Source organism: Aptenodytes forsteri, unplaced genomic scaffold (assembly GCF_000699145.1).
Source record: "Aptenodytes forsteri isolate BGI_AS27 unplaced genomic scaffold, ASM69914v1 Scaffold107, whole genome shotgun sequence".
Lineage (NCBI taxonomy): Eukaryota > Metazoa > Chordata > Aves > Sphenisciformes > Spheniscidae > Aptenodytes > Aptenodytes forsteri.
In genome coordinates this window covers 783,163-805,575 of record NW_008794118.1, presented here as the reverse complement: position 1 = coordinate 805,575, position 22,413 = coordinate 783,163, and the positions used below count along the sequence as shown (strand labels likewise).

Sequence of the window (22,413 nt, the reverse complement as noted above, 5' to 3'; positions counted from 1 at the left end):
AAACAGATACAGTTTTATTGTTACAGCTTTATGCAGCAGGAAGGGAAGATGGGACTTGCCTCTCCCCTATTAGCACCGGCTGCTTGCAGAGCCTTTTGCAGGAGGCAGGATACAAAACATACTTGCACCCATCTCCTGCTCTTCCCTCCCATGTGCTTTGGGGCTAGATCCCGGCTTTACACGAGTGCACGAAACTGCTTTGTCCTGGGGTTACTTCAATGCAGTTTTTCAGTATCCAAAAGGGCAGTCAATTACGAAGTCTCAGAAGGACAAGGAGTTTCTGACATCCTACCCCTCGACACGTGTAATAACGCAAACCAATTTGCTTGCTTTGTAACCTTGAACCTCATGCCTCAGGGTGTAAGTTAACTATCTCCAGGGCTCCAGAGGGAGTATTTTCCCTCTGATCTCTCAGCAATGCTGATGTTACTAGGTACATCATGGAGGTATTCACTTCCTTCTTGAGCATCAATTACAGAAAACAGCTGTCGGAGGCATTTGTATATTTTGGTACAAACCTTGTTCTATGTCACATTGATACAATTTCATTAATATGATCAAAAGAGCTACGCTATCCTGGCAGAGTTTGGTCCACTGCTAGCATTGACAATCAAGCAATGAAATTTTTTCTAGTTTACTTCCAAATACCAGCTTAAAATCAGTGCAGCAGCTCCAAAGTTTGGTTGGTTTCTCCAGTGCAACTTGTATGGATGCATCTAAGGTAGCTTTTTACTAGTAGTGCAGTACTAGGAGCTGCTTTATCAACTACTTTGCTGGCTTTGTTCCCAAAGTCCCAACATTTAACCTGTTGTGAGCTTAGTCATCCTGCTTCTCCCTCTGTGGCTGCTGTCCTTCCTCAATGCAAGTCATCGAAAATGAAATGGCAACTTCTTCTCTGGACAGGAGAGGTGGGCTGGCCTCCTAGGCATTTGCATCAGCTTTGCAAACAGAAAGACGAACTTCACTCATCACCTGCCACGCAAAATCCTTATCAAAGCAAAGAAACTGCTAGAGGGGACCATTTTATTAAGACTAGAAATTCTTTCGGGAGCACAATCACAAATGCCCTGACATATGAAAATGTATGTAACTTCATCTGATGAGACAGCTAACACTCAGATGGAACAGAAGCACTTTGTCTGGGCTAGGTAAAAGCCAATGAATAGCACACGTGTGACTTCTCCCTGTGCTTGAAGATTTCAAAGTCCAGAAGAGATCGTTGCATGTTATTATGGCTAAAAACACATTCAGCTCCCTGCTTGTTGACCAGAATATCTATATTTATGTGGAACTGAAGCGTACAAGCTCTCCCCCCTCTGAACAGCACCTTATTCTGCTTATTTGGTGATGCTAATTGATGGGTCACAGAATGGGGTATTTAGTTAAGACATGGAAATACATCAGCTGGAGAAAAAGCAGAAGGAATTCCATACCACAGAAAATTTCTTAATACTAAAGTACAACTGAACACGCCTGATGAATTTTCTCCAGAGTATCACCCACTCAGCCAATCACAAAAAAAAGGGACCGATTTTTGTTACTACATCTCTTCATATACTTGCTGAACAACCCACAGACTTTGGAACACAAGACAGCGCAGGAAAAGAGAAGTTCGGTATGTACAGAAGACATTAGCTTTTACAGGTCACTTCTTAAAAGCAGGAATGAATGCAGACACGGCTTGCAAAGCAAGGTGCAGAACGCAGAAGACGGGCACTGGGCTGTCAGTGATGAAATAGCCTCTTTTCCAGAAAAACACCTACTTACTGTACACCATCGTGAGAAAGAAGCTCAAAACCAAGCAGGACAGTAAATCTATACAACATTTGCAAAGTCTAGTTCAGACTATTGCATTCAAAATATCTGAATGCAACTTCATCCGCAGTCTCAAATTCTGTTTTCTAATTTGGTTTATTAACGACATGAGGCAGAAACTGTCATCATGTGTTTATAAAGTAGCCAGTGCTCCCAGGAATCCAGACTTATTTGGGACACTGGATATAATTAAGAGTTTAAAAAAGATAAAGAATCTACCAAAACAACTGCTTTCCAACATGATCCACAGATCAGACCAAATTCAATCCTGCATATGTATATATTAATTATATATATTACACATCTCAACACAACAGCAGTGGTAGTCATGAAACCAAGTGCTGAATTTGACCCACTGTAATATTTGTTTAATGCACTGCATTCTTTGACCTACTTCATTTCCTATATGGTCATGAAAGTTCAAAAGTTAAACCTCTATTGTGATTCTCTGTCACAACTCATTTTTAGTTAACAATTTGAAACCCCTTTTGAGTTCCAGGGTGTCCATCGAGAGGTGATGATATGCTCCAAGGAGGGAAGGAGCTCAAGTACAGACAGACAAGGCACAAGGCATTAGAAATATGTGCAAGACCAAGTTAAATAAACTACTTAAACACGAGATGCTAATTTAGCAGTTTCAAAAGGGCCATATTTCTACAAAAAACCCAAGACATAAAAAGAAACAAAGTTTCCTTAAAAAAAAACCCTCACTGTTGTTTTGAGTGTTACGTTTATTCAAACACACCCCACCCAACTCTCAATTTTCTCACTCCAAATGCAGCAGGTCTGCAGTGCATAGAAATGTAATTATTTACACACCACTCTATCATTGCCACTACTGTCTGTACTTCTAAAGCATCTTGATTACTCTACTGATGAGCACCATGGAAATGCCTATAAATAAAAGAATCATCTCCCCTCATTAAGTTACAGCTCATGGACTGAGGAAGGATGATTTTCCTTTGTACGGTCCTTTTGTAAATTTTATCATTTCACAACAGAGGGAGTAACGCGCCTCTGATGACACTCAAAGAGACAGACTGTCAGGATTCTTGTCAGTATTTCAGCTTTGAGCAGCTTGCGTTTTTGCATGAATATTTTCTCCTGAAAATAAAGTACTGTTTGTCAGAATTAGGCATTCAATAATCTCTTTCTAATGTCAGAATCAGACATGCAAAAACCTCTAATATCATGTCGGAAGGTTAGATTTTATGGAGCGGTATGTCATGGAAACCCTAATAGCTAACACTGCACCCACAGCAGAAGCTTCTAGCTCTAGCTTCAACACTAAGAACACACATAGGTGGACGATTTCAAATAAACTTAGATTAAAAAAACAAACATTGAAGGAAACCTTCCAATAAAAACAAAGCCTTGGTGAACCAGGTTTGCTCTTCAGGAAGCTTCAACAGTAATTGATGCTGCAAACAAATATCAAACATTCCATTATTGTCAAATCACAAAATCTCACTCTTGTCAAAGAGTGCATGTACATTCGCATACGGTGAAACTCTCAGCGGCATCTCTAACAATGAAAATATCACATTTCATAAAATGGTGAATTATAAAGCCAGCAAAACAAGTTAAATGTGATATCTTGACTCAGACTTCACTGAACTCACATTTCTGCAACACAAACTGATGGTGAAGTTGTCAGGTTGCCCCAGTCAAAACAGTGCCGAATTAAGGCACCAGTCACTGTACAGCTATCAGAGCCTGACATGAGGAAGACAAGGATGCCTTTTGTTTTTTGATTCAAGAAGAGTCATGTATGGTGTCTGCTATGGACAACAGTTTGCACTAGGAATTGCTAAATTACATAGATCTTTGTGCCCCTTTTGCTCAGCTGTAGCCCCATGCAAGGCAGCCGCTCCAACAACAGATCGCAGTCTACCCCACAGCAGCGCTACTCTAGGCAATCTGCAACTCGAGAGCAAGCAGCATTTCCCAAATCCCCACTTAGGAATTAACACAATTTCACAGGCTGGTCCAGTCACCGGGCCACAAGCTCAGTTCAGTTTATGGGCTGATTTGGTCTCGCTCTCCAGTCAGAGGTGGAGGGCGAAACACCCCTTACTCCTGTAACTAGCTAAAAGGTGGAGAAGAGAACAGTTTGGTGGAAGCTCATGGGGCATCCCTATTTCTGCACACCGTCCAAAGCCACATCTCGCCTCCAAAATGCTGGCTGTTCTCAAAGAACTGAGGCATTTTACAGGTTCAAATTAAGATCCTCATTCACAACTGAGAGCAATGAGACTCTGTGTCAGCATGAGTAGGCAACTGCTTCAGGCCAGATCCATCTATTAAACCCTTTGTAAAGCTGCTGTGATTCAAAACGCATGGTCCCGTGCCCACATATGATTTCCTCAGTGAGGACGGATCACTTGACTCTCTCCTTCCTTTTCCCCCAGCCACTTCCAAGGTTTCCAGTACATGACTCCGCGTATCACTGCTTATTTACAGCATGCTACTATATCCACGGACAGCCTAGCTGGAAAGTCACCCACTCACGTATAAATTATACATCTTATGAAGAAAAGGTGCTGGGTTGAGACAAGTGGAAAGAAAAGCTTTCACAGGCAGATGAGATTTTTGTATAGCTGAAGCTAGAAGCAGCCACCAACTAATGTGCAGGATACAGAGGCTGGGACAAAGCAACATATCAGGTTAGAGTGACATGCTACTTTCAGCTCCCAGACGCTGCACCTGGACTGTGCAGGACACTATGAGCCTATACTTGGGGTTGGAGGGATGAACATTTTCATATGTAAAGTCTGCATGTTAGTTGGACACGTTGCCTAGGGTTGGCATGGTATTTCAAGAGGCAGTATTTGAATAATTTTCTCCAGAGATAAGAAAGTAAGTTAATTTAAAGCAATAGCATCAATCCCTAGAATAGCCAGCATCCAACCCCCACTCAAGAGCTGTGCTGCCTCACTCCAGAATCTGGAGCAAGAAAAATAGTGACAAAAATAAGATCATCCCTCAGTTACAGAAGACACAGAACTGTTAAATCAAGCTCGGAATTTCCCTTGAAGAATCTAGCTCTTCCCAGTCCCCACAGTTATCCTCCGCATTCCTTTAAGGGTTTTCATAGATACAGCAATATGAAATGGCTTATTGCTGTGTAGCTGCTAACAAGAGACAGATGTTTCCTTCAGTTCCAGGAAAATGTAGACATGAAGCACATTACGATGGCCCACTAAATATTTTTGACCCAAATCCCTTTCTGCATGTTATCCCTTCATGCATTTAGTCAAGAAAATGCAACACAGTTCCATGCTTTTCCTGCTAATTACTGAGCTAGACAGAAGGGCATGCTTGAATCAATTACTTTATCTTAGCAAGCCTTCATCTGAGGGCAAGGAAAGTCAAGCAACACATTTTCACTTAGTGAATCCAGGGCTCGAGAGTTCTTGCAATTACTTCAGTGCCAAATCAACTGGTGGCTGTGAGCCGAACTCCCCGTGTTATTTATTTAGCTAGTCTGGAAGACACGCACTGCACGCTGGCGTGCAGGATGGAGCATCTGTTTCACTCAGACGGTTGGCTACATTCTTTACTTGATATTAATATCAGTGAAAATTTAGTAACTTAACCACTGGCATGAGAAGTCTGACTTCTAAGAGAACAGATGGCAGCGATCATCTCAGGTTAATTTTAGGTTTCAAAAATTGTTCTGAGTCAGCAAAGCCTCAAGATAAGAGAAAGAAAAAGACATAACATCTGTAAAATTTCCTACCTGTTTCCCATCCAAGGTATACAGCTTTTTGACCACTCCCGTCTCCAGTTTTATAGCTTCAGTGATATCGGTGAGAACCTGCTCAAACGAATGGGCAGTCTTCTTGTTCAGGAGCACACGGACTGCCTTCCGGGGCTTCACCCCGCTGCGGATGATGGTTACCAGCTTGGGACGAACAAAATCTTTGTTCTCCTTTGCCTGGGCGCTGTTGCTGCTGGCCAGAGACTGAGGTGCTTTCTGGTTGGCAGATGTCTTCACATTGACAGACCAGTTGGGATTAACATTCTTGGTGTATTCCACCTTCTTGAAGAAGTTGTCAGATGAGCAGACGTAACTCTCCCCTTTTGAAAGAAATGAACACCAGTCTAATTCTACAGTTATTACCATAAGACTGCTGAAAAACAGACACTATACATTTCCCTCCATTAATCATGTAAATCATTAATCATTGTTTTCATTACCACTTCCATGACAGCTTGTTATTAAAACATTTTGCCTTATTTTAATTTTATATTTATGCTTATTTAACATACGACTAGTATTTCCCCAAAGTAAGCAAGTCAGCCATAGCTTGCATCAGCAAATACATACTACCACTCAGTCACATGAACCAGGGGTTAAAAAAAGGTTGAGAGTTATACAGTTCTTTAGGTACCTGAAGATGCAACTAAGCTGTCTAAAAGCTCCTAAACACCAAATTCATTTAATCACCTAAATTATTTTGTAAATTTGCCAGCTTCCTCTCCACCTTTACAGACCTAGCTACTACTTCAGTCTGTCGTCCCTGCCAAGAGGATATCAACATTCATCCACAAAGTGCCTTTTGCGTCCTGCCTGAAAAACAATGAAAATCTGGTACTGAATAGTCTCTACCAAAAGCAGCTTTGATAAATCTAGCAGGCATAACAAATATGCTTCCTCGTAGTGTCAGTGGTTTATTAGAGGACAGACCTAGTGGCAGCTGAGATAAAACACTACACCAAATACCACTGCTTGCTTTTATATGACTGGTACCAACCAAAAATATATTAAATCCAAATTTAGACATGGTAGAGAGGGGTTACACAGTCTGGTTAGTAATTCACAAAAAAAGCCCTTCCCTATCCCATCTGAAATTAGTCTCAAGCTTTGTCTGTAATTTACAGGATCCTATCGACCTAAGGTTTTAAGAGCACCTTAAAGGATTCGTAGGATCTTCTTTTGCGCCTGCAAATCTGATGGATGCTAGAAGAGTTATTTCTAGAATGAGACTGTAAAACAGTATCCCGAAAGGAATGTAGCTGTATAGTCTGAAATGACTCAGGCTGCTGAGCACTTGAGGATGCACTAAAAAAAAAAAATCAGTCATTGCTAGAGGAACAAGCTTTTGCCTCACCATTAGATAAAATTTTAATAGGACCTGAAGGCATAACATGGGTACCTGTAGGATCTTACGGAGTTTCTTTCAGTGTTTTATTGGGCTGATCTCACAGAATGAAGTTCTTTAAATATTACGATAGGTTTGAAATCAAAATATAGATTTAACTACTTTGAATAAGAAAAAAACCCCTCTTCATATAAACAGACTGGCTGCATTTTCTTATTTGTTCCTTACTGCAAACTCCAGAGCCTGGACATCTTTGAAAAGCCTACCTGACATCTGAGTCAGGCTTTCCATTACAGGATCTCTAGGGCAGGATTTGACATCCAGTTGGCAAAGGTGTGAATATGGATTTCCAAACAGCCCACCGATTTCCACAGAACTTTACGGTCCAGGCATGTAACGTATCCAGTATAGTGTTGGTATAGTCATCCTTCTGCTGACTAAATTGCATTTTTGATGGAGGCACTGAGACGATCCCTTCACAGAACCACTCACAGGTACACAATAAACAGAAGGCTTTAATAGGCCTAAAACAACGGTCTGTGTAGCATTTATGTCCTTATTACTGCTAAGTGTTTGATGTCACAAGCAGCCATAGAAAAGATGCAGAATGCTATCTTTTTTTTAACCCTGACTTTGTACCCGGTTTGCCAGAAAGTGATGTGTACTCATGGTATGTGTACTCATATATCACCAACTGCAGCTTTTCTCCGTCTCCCCAGTTGCATAAAATGACCAAAATCATTTATCAACAGGAAGCAGATATTTTGTTTTCCCTTCTGAAGATGGAACAGAAATACAGAAGGCAGAAGAGAGCTAACAAGGTTCATGATGAACACCGTCAGTTGGGCATTTTATCAACTAGCGTACCCCCAACTAACGCAATAATCCCACCAGGAGGTTCTGTTGGCTTGAACAAATGATACAAATGTATATTTGAGGCACGTATGCTGTCAGCAAAACCCCTCAATAAACCGACCGTGTAGTACCCGTAGCCGAAGCTCCTTAATTCCTTACATTTCTTGAATCTGACTCAATAGAAGCATAAAGATACCTCACCAGAGTACCGTACGTTATAAAGAATTCCCATGGGAGATATTGATTGTTTTCCAGAAGCGCTGAGTACTTTAAATCTTTCTGATTAATAAGTGATAAGTGGTGGTTTATTCATCTGCTTCAGCCAAGCAACACCAGGTGCAGAGGGGGCCCACGCTTCTCTCCAGTTTCACAACTGAGTGTGAAGTGCAGCCAGGGGAGTTTGAAACACTCATGGGGAATTAGCCCTCCCTCAGAACCTGAGCCCGCCCGAGCCCGTCATCTCCGGGCGGCAGAGACTTTATAAGTGTGCTCAACAGAACTGTAGCATTATCCTTTGAGAAAAGGGATTGCTATGTTCAAATGCAATACTAGGAATCGATTTGAATACCATCCTCACCCCTGCCCCAGGCCTGCCTGTGCAGCCCCTGACCTCACCTGCACCTCTGCTTCCCTACCTGAAAAACAGAAGTAGCAATAGCTGCCACTGAAGTGCTGCAAGGCTTGACTTTCATCTGTGTTTAAATAATACTTTGGGATAGAAGATGCCACAATGAAAGAAAGTATATATTTGTGCTGTGTTCTATAAACACGTGAGGTGTTGGAGCATATTTTCCATTAATAAGTTCCATGTTTTAAAGTAAGCAGAAGAGATTATTGGTCTGTTTGGTAGAGTACTATTACTCTTAGTTCCAGCTGAATCATTTGAAATTCTTCACTGCACGCCATAGCTGTCTAGTGTATTTACAACAGCGTACACTGAAGGCAATAATGGCATGACGGCAATACTATTCTCCCAGGCTTTGTTTCCACAAATGTGATATTAGGTAGTTGTGCCTATATATACACTGGCCTTTCAAATTATGCTCACAGTCACAAGTGGAAAATGCAATCTGCCCTTTCTCACTTTGTTTCATTTAGCCCAAACTGTAGCAAATATTTTATTGAATTCTAAAACTGGACAGAAATTTGCTTGGAGTAACACTTCAGAATAGCAGTTCAGAATAGCAGCTCTTCTCAGCATCATTTCTGCAGTATAGCTCCAGGGAGGAGGAGCTTCTCTTTCCTTCTTCCCTGACCTAAAGATGTAACCTGAAGCTTTAACTTGATTTAAAAATCACTTCAGCTGATGTCTTCCCAAACTCAGTTTCTAATAGCAAATAGCAGCAAAATTATCATTCAGGTTCCTCGGTGAGGCACAACCCTTTTACCATTTGCCAGCCAGGAACACGTGCTATTTCACTTCCCACAGCTGAGTTTTACCCAAACCTTACCATGAGGTGGTAGCAGGATCGGGCAAGCACGGGCTGAAGACCTGTGAACTTTCCAGCTTTGAGCATGAGTGCTGCGGCCAGATGAACTTTCCAGCTTTGAGCATGAGTGCTGTGGCCAGATCACAAAAGAGAGAAATCTTACGGGGAATAGTGCTACCATAGAAAGAGGAGTGGTTTCTTGGTTTCTCTGCTGCACCTACCTATGCTAAGCCTATAAAGAGAAGTCAAGGTGCACAACTGTGCCAGTCAAAGAAATAACTGATAGGCACAGCACGGTTGCAGAAGACACGCGCAGCATAACAGAAGGAAAGGGGAAGAAGTGGATATGAGATTTTGTCAAAAACAAAAGAAACAACTCCAAGAAGTATATCGCTCCCCAGCCCCAAGCATAAAAATCTGTGCACAAATATTTTCAGGAACACGTCTTTAGACAGCATGCAGCTGTGTACATGTGCAGAAATCCAACCATAAGCCATGAGAAGGTATGACGGACAGCCACGTCATTACTTCCAAACAAAACCCCAAATGGCAGCCCCAAAGAGACACACTCATGCATCAGGGGCGGGAAGCTTTTGTAAGAGTGAGAAGCATCATCCTGACAAGATCCCATGTGCACCACATGGTGAACACCACACCATGGGCATGACACCAGCGGTGCTAAGGACAGCACTTTTTTTAGCGCAGTGCCAGGTCGGTGCAAGATGCCCTTTCTGCACTGCGAAACCAAAGCCCTGCAGGATGATGCACACTTGTCATCATGCCAGCGTGCTCCAGAGGTGTCACAATTTCTGTCGTGCCACGAAACCAGCCAAGGCATTTATTTATTCCTTCTATCCTGCCCTTAGCAACAGATGGACTGACTGCAGACCTTTGACCTTAAGTCATGATCAGCGTATTTGCCATTTGAAGCCATGGCTTGTTTCACGCTGAATTACTCTGGCTACAAGTGCATTACACATTACTGTGCTACCAATTTGACAGAAGCACAAGGCGATTATTTAGCTCCTAAAGAAGGGATGATCTCAAAGATAAGATTTGCCTTAGAAAAGGTTTCTTAGAGAAACTCTAAGCTCAAGATGAGCGCTAATCCTTCAACCTTCTTATAGCAGCTCCTTGTGACAGTTCTAAAAATGACAGGCTGCGCTTTCAGAAAAAGTTATCCTTTCTCAGCATGCACCAGCAAGTTTTCAAGTATAATGAACTGCGGGCAGAAGTCTTGCGAGAAAAATCAGGAAAGCTGGATTGAGGCCATTTTGAAAGTGTAACTGTTAAGAGTTATTCCAAAAACAGTCTCTGTGGGCTGCAGTCAATTATTTTGGTTGTTAGCTCTTCTGTTGCAAAGTTGAGATTGTGCTACTGTGCCCAGCTTTCATGTTTCATGGGATTTACTATAACTTCAATAGGAATTAAGTGGACTTAACACCTTGCAGAGCTCATTACACATGGTGTTAACAGTAGGCCTTCAGTTTCAAAGGCATGAACTTCCTGCTACTTTATGCATTAAAAAGGATCTTCCTCTGCCTCAAGACCTACTCCACCATGGCAAAACAAACTCTGGAAGAGCTTCCTTCCTTTGGCTCTTCTACAGGGAGCTCTCACATGAGAGAAGCACCTCTTGTTCTGTTGAAAAAGTGAAAGAAATGCGTGATTACCAAATCGCCTTCAATACCACACGACGCCCATAAAGAAATTACGGGACCACGCCAGTCCTAGCGTGACAGGCAGGATGAGCAAGCAAATAAAACAGAATCACAAGGATAAGTTTTGTTATATAGGATGCAAGTAGCCAAGCTGTCAGGACAACAGCTATAGAAAACAATGCCACAGCTTACCAAGACTTCAGCAGTGGACTACGTGAACTTCAGTTTTCCAGGCAAACTGGAACATGCACAGATTGGGTGGAGATTTCAATACACTTCCTAAAAACCCCTCAGTCCCAGCACACAGGCTCTGTACAGCTCCAGGGTGGAGCCCCTCCTACGATTACTTTAAACACTCCTGGACAAGATTTTGGAAAAGATTCCCCAGGGCATGACAGGATACAAAAATCTTGCAAACACTTTCTGGAACATCTCACACAGTCCAAGAACATTTGCAACGAAACCCCGCCGAGCAAAACAAAATCCTATTCAGCTTTTTCTAGTGTTTAATCTGAGGTAAGAACAAATTTCAGACAAGTAGCCCAGCACAGGACAAGGGCATAAATCCACCCTCACATGGGCCCTCCGACCACAACGCAACGGGGGCTTGTGCCCTGCCGAACAGCCTGAGCATACCAGGAGCTCAGAAGGGAGGAGCTCTACCGCTTCAACTAAGTGTTGAGTCTCTCAAGTTCTAGTTTTAATCTATGTCTGCATTTCTGCCTTTACTAACAATGTCTAATCCATGCTATATTTGTATTTGATGGGTTTATTTCCACATGTATTTCTGACCCTGACCATACACAGCAAAGGACACTTAATTCACATGAAATCAGCCACTGACTAGAAGCAGGTCCAAAGTCCACTTACATAAAAAAACCTGAAAGATGCAAGTACCCCCAAACCACTGAAAAAGGCTCAGGAAGGGAATGAAAGCACTTGAACAAGAAAGCGCAGAGCTCTGACTTCCATCTTTGTCTCGTCTACGGACTTTGGACAAACAAGTCAAACTGCTTTCCTGCATCTCAGTTCCTCATCAGTAATAACACCTTCTTCTGCCTTGACACGTTCAGACCATTATCTCCCTGGGCAGAAGCTCTTTCTTCTTACACATTTAAAATAGTGCCTTGCGCAGCAGGATGCCCCATTTGGTCAGCGCCTCTAAATACATTGTGACAAATGTCTAATCTTTACAAGTGGGGAATTTGGCTTCTGGGGCAGCGTCAGTCCCTCCCTCCAGGGGAAACAAACCAGACTCCACCAGTATTGAGGTTAACGCGGAGCTGCAATGGCTTCAGCAGCCAGGAGTCTGCCTTGTGCCTTTCCCTCACTCTCAAGTCGCACCTCACTGTCCCTTTCATTAGGTCAAGTAACTGCTAGTGGGGCCACATGGGGAAGCAGCAAAATTATGGAGTGGACTAAAAAAAAAATCTTTTGTCTCACAAAGAGCTCATTTGTGGGACAACAGGGACAGCAAGTTGCAACCTGAGTTTGGAACACGTGGCCAAGAACAGCGTTCCTTAAGCCATCTTTGCTGCTGAAGTCAATGCATAACATTAGCTTCCACCTTTATCCAGCCCTCCATTCAAAGAAAAAGAGCAATCAGAGCTGAGGCAGGGAGAGCTTGCCATCTCATCACAATGAGTCTACAAGAACACAGAGGCTCAAAATGAACCAAGGAACAAGCCACCCTGTCCAGATGTCAAAGGCAACCAGATTTTAATAGAAACTTGGATGACAATGTAAGCTGCTCTGCTATCAGCTTGAGCAAGGCTGGAAAAGATGGCACATGATTTTTTTTTTAGTACCTTTCATATTCAAGTTTTCTCACGGCACAAGGCACAGAATTAACTGTTACAACAGTGGCTCACCAATAATCTATAAAGGCAGCTTCATATATTGACTTCCTAAACCCTTGGTCACTAGAACCAATTATAGTATGAAAGGGAATAAAGATCACCTGGTGCTCTTGTCCAAAAAAATTCACTTATTGACTAGAACCACCATGATAGAGAGCAGCACTTGGGCTCAATATCCACTCCTGACTCAGCCAAGAGACTAAACAAGTGGGAGATGCCATCAGCAATTTACCTGTAGTCAGGATTAGCTGTAGCAGTGCAGTAATAGGATGCCGTACTGCATTAAGCCAACATATATATTAAGGAGGAATAGTCCTAATCAATGGCAGCATATGCATTATTTACAAATACATTAAAACTAAATGCTGAAAATAGGGAGTCAAGATTAAGACAACGACTACAGTGATGGAAGATGGCCACTATGAGTGAAAGGAGGGAGGAAGAAAAATGATCAGACAGGTGGATTTTGAGAGGTCATTGGGAGACATGGACATAGACAGCTCTCTGGTACAGGAGGGAGCATGGAAAAAGCAGCCAGTGACAGGTGAGGAAGAACTCAGCAGGCAGCAAAAAGCACCTATGTGACAGAGTCCTGGTGTGCTTCCAAAATGTGAGACATAGGATTCAGTACAGGAAAGGACCAAGAGGCACATCCCAAAGACTAAGATCAAAGAGTAAGAGAGACTTCACTTGTTCTGTCTTGGACAGACTGGGAAGTAAAACATCCATCCAGAACCTTATGAGAACGACCCTGAATGCCAGGGAAGAAAAGACTACCAAGTCTGGGTCTGGAGACCAAAAGGGTTATTTCCAAGTCCCATTTAAATAGCAGCACACCAAGTGGGTTTTGTTCACCTGAAATGTCTGCCTCAAGGATATTGGTACTGTGCAATACCATTCTCTACTAGTAATCAAGTACTTAGAACATGATGTGAAATATTATCATTAATTCACCAGCTTTTGCAATCAAACTACTGAGATGAGCCTCTCTGATGACTTCTTTTCCTAGGTTCTACATGTTTATTGGAAATTACAATAATAAATTAGTCACATTATGGCAACTAGAACTGGTTTAGTTACCCTCAGTGTCCAACCAGAAAGCTAATTTATATGGCAAACATATACTGTTTGTGTATGTACTGTTCTTGTATGTCACAGCGCAATTACTCTGAAGTTCTGTTTTCCCATGCACGTACCTCGTACACAGTTATACAAACACCCAAGCTAATAGCATAGTTTACCACAAGGTTGGTTACAACCATGGTGTTATAAATCAAAAGTAACGTCTTTCCCAGATTGCTTTTCTACAACAGATGCGTAGATCATCCCTAGAAATATAGGAATATTGTTATCATTAAACTGTCAATAACAGCATGCAGATCTCCTTCTGCATTTTCAAACGCTGGATTCCTTTGTTTTCGCTCTGCTCAGATTGTATTCTCCTAGCTGATGCTCTGCTGAGGACAAAGCCACACAGGCAATCCTATTTCTGTTTTAGTGCCACTTCTTCAGTGCCGTTTCCAGATACCATTTTGGCAGAACAAAGCCAGGACCCAAATTCCAGCATCTTCTGCCTGTACCTTAACCAGTAAAAAATATTTTCAAGAACTAGGTACCTTCTTTCCTGCAGCAAAACCCAGTGTAAAGCAGGTATAACAACTAAAGGTGTCTTAACTTCACTGACAAAAAGCAGGAAGAGTGTAAAAGGAGGATAAAGAACTGCATTTTCTCCTGAAGATTTACATAAAATCTAGGACAAGCAGGACTGAGAGCTGCCATTAGAGAAAAGCTGTGGCCATATTAAGAGATCAGAATGAAACATGGCAGAATCTCTAAAATTAAGGGAGGCCACACCTCCGTTTGACAGCTGTAACTGGGCTGAGAATAACTCCACTAGGATTGCAGCATCTCTCTGAAAGGCAGCAATTTCTTCCCAGTAAAACTCCTCTATGGAAACCAGTATTTATTCTGTGTGCTTGTCCCCACAAAGTATTTTGGGGAAACGAGCATCCCACTTGACAGATAAGGAATTCTAGGGAAGAGATGCTTTAGTCAAGGTCACACAATGACTCACTGCTGAGGCTGCCCCTGCAGTTCAGTGGCTCACACACTCACATCCATTGTCTTTTATTAAAGGCAAAAGCCTTGTGGATTTTCTGTAGTCACCAAATCAGCCAGGTCATCTGCTTGGAGGAAAACATCAAGGAACAGGGAAGAGTAACTTCCCTCTTTCAACAGAGTAATCAGGATATGCCAGGTCCAAACAAAGAATGGAATATCTGAATTGCTCAGGGAAGAGAAAAGCAGGGTGGCTGTGGGTGTCCTCCGTGCACCCCACTTTGGCTGCGCCACCAGCAGAGCTTGCCCACGGCCATGCCTTGGGCAAGGAGGCAGAACTGGCCATGTAGCAATTTCATCCTGGGGGTCCTCCCGACACTCCCCAAAAAAGGCAGCACCCATGGCGGCAGCCCACTGCTGCAGAGGGAGCTCCCCAGGCACAGACAAGGCTGGCAGCTGAGCTTCACAGGAGCAAGCCTGCCCCCAGGTCACCCCCTCCAGACAGAAGGACTGATTTTTGACTCATCCTTCACCCCACAGTCCAAGTGACACTCAGAGGAACAGACACACCAACACCTTCTCTAGATACAGGGATACACTCAGACCTGCCACGCAGGGGATGCCTTCCCACACTCCCCTACAGACCTACCAAAGCAACCCACCCCACCACACACAATCCCTGCAGAAACACTCCCCAAATACACCCCCTTACACACACACACACTCCATCTGAACATCTCAATACACCTCCCTTCCATACAGACCCTGCATGAACCATATTCAGACACAGCACATGAACTCCCAACGCCCCCTCCACACACGTCGCTATGCAAGAACCCCCCCAGCACTCCCCCTTATACACACACAGCCCAACACACCTCCACACACTCCCTGAGCACAAACCCCAGCGCATACCCTGTGCATGAACCCCCCCAAGGAATCCCAATACCTCCTCTGCAACTAACCCTCCTTACACCTTCCTCCACACACACATATAAAACCCCAAATTTCATCAAGTGCAACCCGTCCAAAACACCCTTGTCCATACACACACCTTGTTCATTAACTCCCCCCCCCAAACAGACTGCGTGAACTCCCAACACACCCCTCCACACACTCCCCAAACACCGTAAAAACCCCTAACACCCCGCCTTCCACACATCCACCCCACACACACCCCCAAATTTCACCAAGTGCAACCCGTCCAAAACACCCTTGTCCATACACACACCTTGTTCATTAACTTCCCCCCTCAAACAGACTGCGTGAACTCCCAACACGCCCCTCCACACGCTCCCCAAACACTGTAAAAACCCCTAACACCCCGCCTTTCACACATCCACCACACACACTGCATGCACCCCCAACACCCCACTCCACACACACTCAAGTGCCTGCACAGCCCTGACCACACCCCTGTATGCACACATTGTACATGAACCCCTCAAAACACCCCCATACACAGAGTGCATAAATCCCTCCCACCCCCATTACACATGCACTACACGAATCCCTCAGCACCCCTCGCTTTTTCCATTCACACCCATCCACCCCCAGTGGGAAACCCACATCGCTCCTCAGCCCCTCCCGCACCCATCTGGGACACCCCCCCCAGCCCAGACAGACGTGGGGACGCCCTCAGACAGCCCCCCGAGCGACGGACACAGCCGTGTCTAGCCAAGAGTAAGACACACCCCTCTGGCTCCACATCTGCAGCCGAGCGAGCGTGCCGGGGGACACCCCGGGGGCTGTCAGCCCCTGCACTGCCACCCTCTCCCGCACCTCTCTGGAGGGGAAGGCGAACGGGCAGGTTCAGCACAGAGGGGCAGAAGCACCCCCGCGCGCCCGAGGAAATGTGACCTTAACAGCAGACCCAAGTGGTGCAGCCCCCTTCCTACCCCGCCTCCTCACTGCACCAGACAGCGATGCTAGTTACCTTCCTCCAGCTCATCCATGCTCCCAATCTTCCGCGACCCATCGATGGTGTAAATGTAACGGACTCCCTGAGGCAGATTAATGTTGTCAGACAGGGACCGGGTCAGGTCAGCCAGGAGAGCATCAAAACTTCGGAAGCGGTCAGAGGACACGGCGTATACAATCCCCTTGAAGTAGCGGTCCCCGTTGCGATAGAAACGCACCTTCTTGGCTTTCTTCTCGTTGCTCAGTGCCTGTAAGGTCCTGGTTCTGTAGAAGCTACAGTGAGCGCTGTGAGTGGGGCTGGGCAACCCGTTCATACGTGAGCCTCGCATGTTTCTGGACGCCTTGTCTCTTTCGTCAAAGTGTCCAAAATCAAGTTCCATAGTTTGGTGAACCCTAAAGATCTGAAGCTGAGCAGGAAGGAGATGGGGAGAGAAGGAGCGCAAAGGGACAGGTTAGAGCCAAGCAGAGCGAAAAACGACACTAATGCAAGAGCTGTGTCTGGAGCAGGACAGATGTATTTGGGAAGTGCCCCCTCCCCTGACCCAGATTTGTATCGATTCTGGGGACTGAGGGTAGGAGGGGTCCTCGCATTTTGAAAGGGATCCAACTACCGGGGGCAGGGAACACGTTTCTAGAGAGCTGTCTGCTCCTGCACCTGGGAGTTTTCAAAGTGCAGTAAATTGGGATTTGGGGCCAAAGGCATACACGGCAATCAGAACTCAGCCCCAAAAAACTCATCCAAACACCAGTTGGCAATGAATTAAACGTCTGAGCCCTGTGAGGTTTCCTTTGGCAACAGAAAACAAGGAGATCCTAGTAAGTCGGCCCTTCAATCTGTCGAATCACGGAAGGAACCAGCGCATCTGAATGTTTAACATTAGAATAAACTGGCATTTATGAAAGAATGGCCACAGGGGAATAAGCAGTTTCTTTGTGACAGCCTGTTCAATAAGGGTTAGCAATGAGATCCAGCCCACCCTTCCCCCTATCCGCAGCCCCCTCCTAGCCCATCAATCAATTCCCAGGACCAGCCTACATCTCTAAGAAGAAATGACTGGAAAGAAAAATCTGTCATTGAAATGAGGCTTCGATAAGCTCTTCTCAGCCTGAGTCTCTGCTGAATTGCATTTCTGCTCCCGTTTAATGAAGAGGAGGAAATAAAGGGGCTATTTCAACCCCCCTCCCAGCCTTAAGTGATGTAATTGCTGGAAGTGCCCCTGCCCAAGGGACATGCCGCCCCGGCTAGCTCACCTTTCATTGTTCTGAGCACGGGGGGCTCCCAGCGCAAGGACTAGCACAGAAAACCTGAGACTTGAGCTGACACCCAGCAAGCAGGAATTTCTGCACGGTCTCTAGTTTATGCTCAAGAGCAACCTTCCTCCCGCACCAAACCCCAACACAAAAGGAGGAGGAACCCCCAACCCTGCAATAGAAAGACCCTTCCACTCCCCCAGCGCAACCAGGAACATGCAACTCACGTATGTTGCTTGCATGTTACCACAGGGCAGAAAGGGGATTTACAATAGCACTTGGCAGCCAGGTATATATCTAGGAAAAGCTTGTTGCTATCTCTTCCCCACCCCTTACGTTTGCCAGAATGAAGTTCCTTCCCTGTATTTTACAACATCAACATGACCCATGCAAGAAAAATCATTGTCCCCAGTCCGCAATAAAGCGGAAGATGTCGATGCAGGTGATCTGCACAGAAACCCCAAGTTGGGAACATTTTCCCCACGATGCCAGTTGGGGTAGATTCAGTCTGGTGTCATGCAGTGAACAATGAAACATCCAAGCAACTTCGGGAATGAATCAGAGGATGCAGGGGGTTTTGATTTTAAAATGAACTGCAGATGCTGTAAGGTACTAAGGGAAAGATTCCTCCTTTCTATCTGACATCTGTTACTTTTCTGCATGCAAGCCACTCTAAAAAGCTCTACTCACCGGTTTTCAGCGCGCAGGGTGGAGATGCTGAGAGAAAGAAAACCAGGCTCACTCTGCCTTTGTTGTCTGAGCTCCAAGCAAGAAATTCCTGCCAGGGTGGATGAGACGCCTCCTAGGTCCTAGTGCCTTGTTCGATCCCTTCACAGTAACTTTGCCTCAGTGGTTTTTACTCTTCATCATCAGTCATCTTCTTGTAGTCTTCTCTGTATTTGAGGAAAAAAAAGGGTGTGTTCATTCCAGCTCTGGATATGTTAACAGATGGATAAACAAAAAGTTTAAAGGAGCAAGTTTTGGGGGGATGTTCTTAAGGATGCAAATTTCCCCTTGGCTCTAGCTTCACCAAGAAAGCATCTGGCCCCACTGAAAAAAAAAGAGCATAATCAGATTGATGCGTCAATATTATAGGATTACCAGTACAGGGAGGTCATGGCTACAATCCTACAGCGTGCTACAATGCTGGCGCAAGACTCCTGCGCGTTAGGAAAGCAACTAAGAAAAAAGTCGACCAGTGGAACTGGGCACAGTCCCCCTCCTGTACTGGTTTTACACAGCATTCATGGTTTACACGCTGGCAAGCAGAAAGGGAGAATTCACTTGGTGGTTCTGCACGCGGTGCCCCTGAATAATTTTTCTCCGTTAACGCTGGACATAAGCCAAAGCCAGAGCTCTGAATCCCAGTTCATTCAAATCCCTAAGGGGTTCAGGGTGGAGTCATTCCACACAAGCTTAACCCAACAGATTCAGCCTGGCTCATATCCCAAACTAAAAGAAATTTATTTTCTGATTTCACTGCAGGAGGACTTGGCTGTTACAAAATTGTACTGGGCTCTTTCATTTTGACAGCAAAATCTTTCACCTGCTTTCTGGATGGAGGTTTCTATCCTGCAGTTAGAAGAGCAGCACCACTAACCCTGCTCCTAACCCCACTGGTGCTGGTCCCATCTTTATTTTAGAAAAGAACGGGATTTGGAAATGGGAGGGTCTTCCCATCTGTAGAAGGAAATCTTTCCTAACAACGCTGTGTCTGTTTTGAATGAAAACAGCAGAATTTGTCATTTTGGCACATCACAGAAGTATCACATTTACACAGAAAAAGTTCGTATTTATTCCAGCTTTGTCTGCCCTGTACATGAGAGTCCAGGCAACGCTGACACAAACCCACTGAAAGCTCATCTTTTTTTGCCAGCAACTTTCACACATGACATTTGTAAAAAGTTTCTTATTCTCTGAAACCATCCTTTTATTCATCAAAGGCTCCCAAGCATCCTCCGCTAAAGCTGTTGGCTGCTCCCTTATGTGCTTGGTGGGATCACTGCAGAGAAGACAACAGATCTGCTCTCCTTCCTCAGGAGAGGGAGCACTTGGGAGGACCACAGGAAAGAGCAGGGTCTGTGCTCTCCAGGGCATATTTCAGTAGGTCTCTGGATGCAGATGCAAGAGGTAGGTGGGACTTTAAGCCTTCTCCTTCCCATTAGATCCCATTCCAAATTAGATAATACCTGGCCATTCATGACCACGTGCTTAGTCTGTCCAGGATTAACAATTCTTCCCTATACCACAATACTGCTGTAAATATAAATTTCTTCATACTTTAAAAATGTGCCAAAGATACTTTACTTAGCACATGCATAATGATTTCTTCATACTTTAAAAATGTGCCAAAGATACAAATGCATGTGCTAAGTAAAGTAACAGCAAGAGTAGAGAAAAGGAAACCAAATTCAGTCTTCAGTGGTGCACAGAGCTTTGATAGAGAAGAGGCAGACTGTTTGGGATGATGCCTAAGGGTCTGGATACTACCCCAGGGTAACCTGGCAGGATGATGTAAATCCATGCAGTCAGTAGAATTGTACAACTTACTCATCTCCCAAGTTTGACTTGTATGGAGAGTTCTGAGGACAGCAAAGGGTCTCAAACAGCATTAACAGATGGCTCTTGACTTCTTTCCACATCTAAGACCATACCCGCTGGTGAGAAGATGAAGCATGTCTATACGGACATGCCTGCTCAGGACACTGCCAGAAGCTTTCTGGAGCACGGGCACTTCCTTTTAAAAGCAGAATTACTCCAGCAAGAGACCTGGTATTTGTTCCTGACTGAAGGATAAGGTTTCTATAGCCAATGATGGTAATGTTCGTCTTGGGTAAAACCTCAAGTTATTCCTAAAAGGTGCCCAAATCACTTTCAGTACAGTTGTCGTCCTTTAATCCTGCCACAAGGCAAGAAGGATCTCAGCAGTCAGAGCATCACGGGAGGTGAAGAGCCCTGGAGCCAGACTGATTTCATGTGTTCTCAGTGGAATTGCACCGTATTTGCTTCGCTACAAATGAGAACAGGATCATCTCATACTACAGACATTGGCTGGGCTATGCAATAAGGCATAGAAATAAACAGTTCTTGATGAATGCAAGGGCCTGCTCCTGACTTTGTTTCTGTTGGTCAGGCACAAAAGCTTCTTCACTGGCCTTAAGGAGTTCATGCTAGTCAAAACCTATTTACATCAGAAGAGACTCACCCTCTGAGACACCATAATCTAAACCATTCCAGGCAGCATGAGCGACTGAGAATTGGGGGGAGGGGGGGGGGCAGCATGAGCGACTGAGAATTGGGGGGAAAAAAAAAGTCTTCTTCCCATCAATAATTTCATCTAGCTAAAAAGGAAAGATAAATTTAGCTCTTCAGATTAAATTATCTGCTTTAAATCAGGTGAATCATCTTTCCTCCAGGAAGCTAACATTTAGACTTTTGCCTGCGTAACTGTATCTGTATAAAGACATGTTTGTTGACATTGCTGAGCAACCGTGATACTTTGGAAAAGGACAGACTGCAGGTAAAAGGGATTTTGTGGCTGCTTTGTGCTAACTTCTTCACAAACACCTAGAAAATCCAGTTTCTAGCACCATAAGGAGTTGCAGTCTTAAGTACTCTCTATGTCAATGCCCAGTTGCTTTGCTAGACATCATCCTGACTTCTATAAAAAATTGCATCTGATAGCACAGCATGTTCTCCGATCAGGATGTAAGTTAGGGCGATAAGTAGCTGCGATCTGGCTGCACCACAGATGAGAATTCTGAAAAAATTTGAATCAAGTGATCACTGCTTTTGAAGGAAATCTTGGATCAACATTTTCAAGTCAGTCTATTTAGATGCACACGTTTAATTATGTTTCTTATTTTAACCTCTCTTCTTCTGGACTGCTTTGAAAACATCATCCCTGATCACTGCTTTCAAAGCTTTACTTGATGTGAACTTACATGCCAAAACCCTCTGAAATGACAAATTACTATTTCAGGGCTCTGCCAAACGCATCAAGGCACTCAAAACTGAAAGCCCATAAAGCCAATGGCTCAGTCTTGACCCTATAGAGCAACGGGCTTTAAACCTGGATCTTCAAAAGAGCTGACAGTTCATCAAAGAATTATCCTATATCAGACTATAGAGTTAAGTCTTTTCTACATAATACTATGAGCTAATAAGCAACGGGAACTTGGCAGACTTTCACCACATAACATTTGTTTCCTTTGGAGATTTATTTTTACAGAGACCACACACATCTGAAAGTCTTTTAAATACCAATGCTAGTAAGCCAAAGTCAGCTCAGCTGCTGGGGAGAGAAGGGTGGAGGAATACCTCCAGAGCATAGTTTCACCACTCCAAGCCTTGTAACCATCTGCAGAGGCTGTTCAGACCCTGAAGTCAGAGGGCTGGACCCTTCTACAGCCTGAATCACTGGAAACCCCAGGGAGCAGCAGGGACAAAGTTTTCA

At 44.2% G+C, this 22,413-nt stretch overlaps 1 protein-coding gene across 2 annotated transcripts in view; it reads right to left on the bottom strand.

Moving 5' to 3' along the window:
• The window catches only part of DCX (doublecortin), a 72,914-nt gene extending 55,825 nt beyond the window's left edge, over positions 1-17,089 (bottom strand). Inside the window, exons 1-2 of one of the 2 annotated variants that reach the window (XM_009276522.1) lie at positions 16,723-17,089; positions 5,558-5,898 (exon numbers count right to left, since the gene is read on the bottom strand). In XM_009276522.1, the coding sequence (XP_009274797.1) occupies positions 5,558-5,898; positions 16,723-17,086 (705 nt within the window). In that variant the 5' untranslated portion in view covers positions 17,087-17,089. The remainder of the gene's footprint in view (positions 1-5,557; positions 5,899-16,722) is intronic. The other variant, XM_009276512.1, reaches the window with a different exon arrangement.
• Between the last annotated feature and the right edge of the window lie 5,324 nt (positions 17,090-22,413).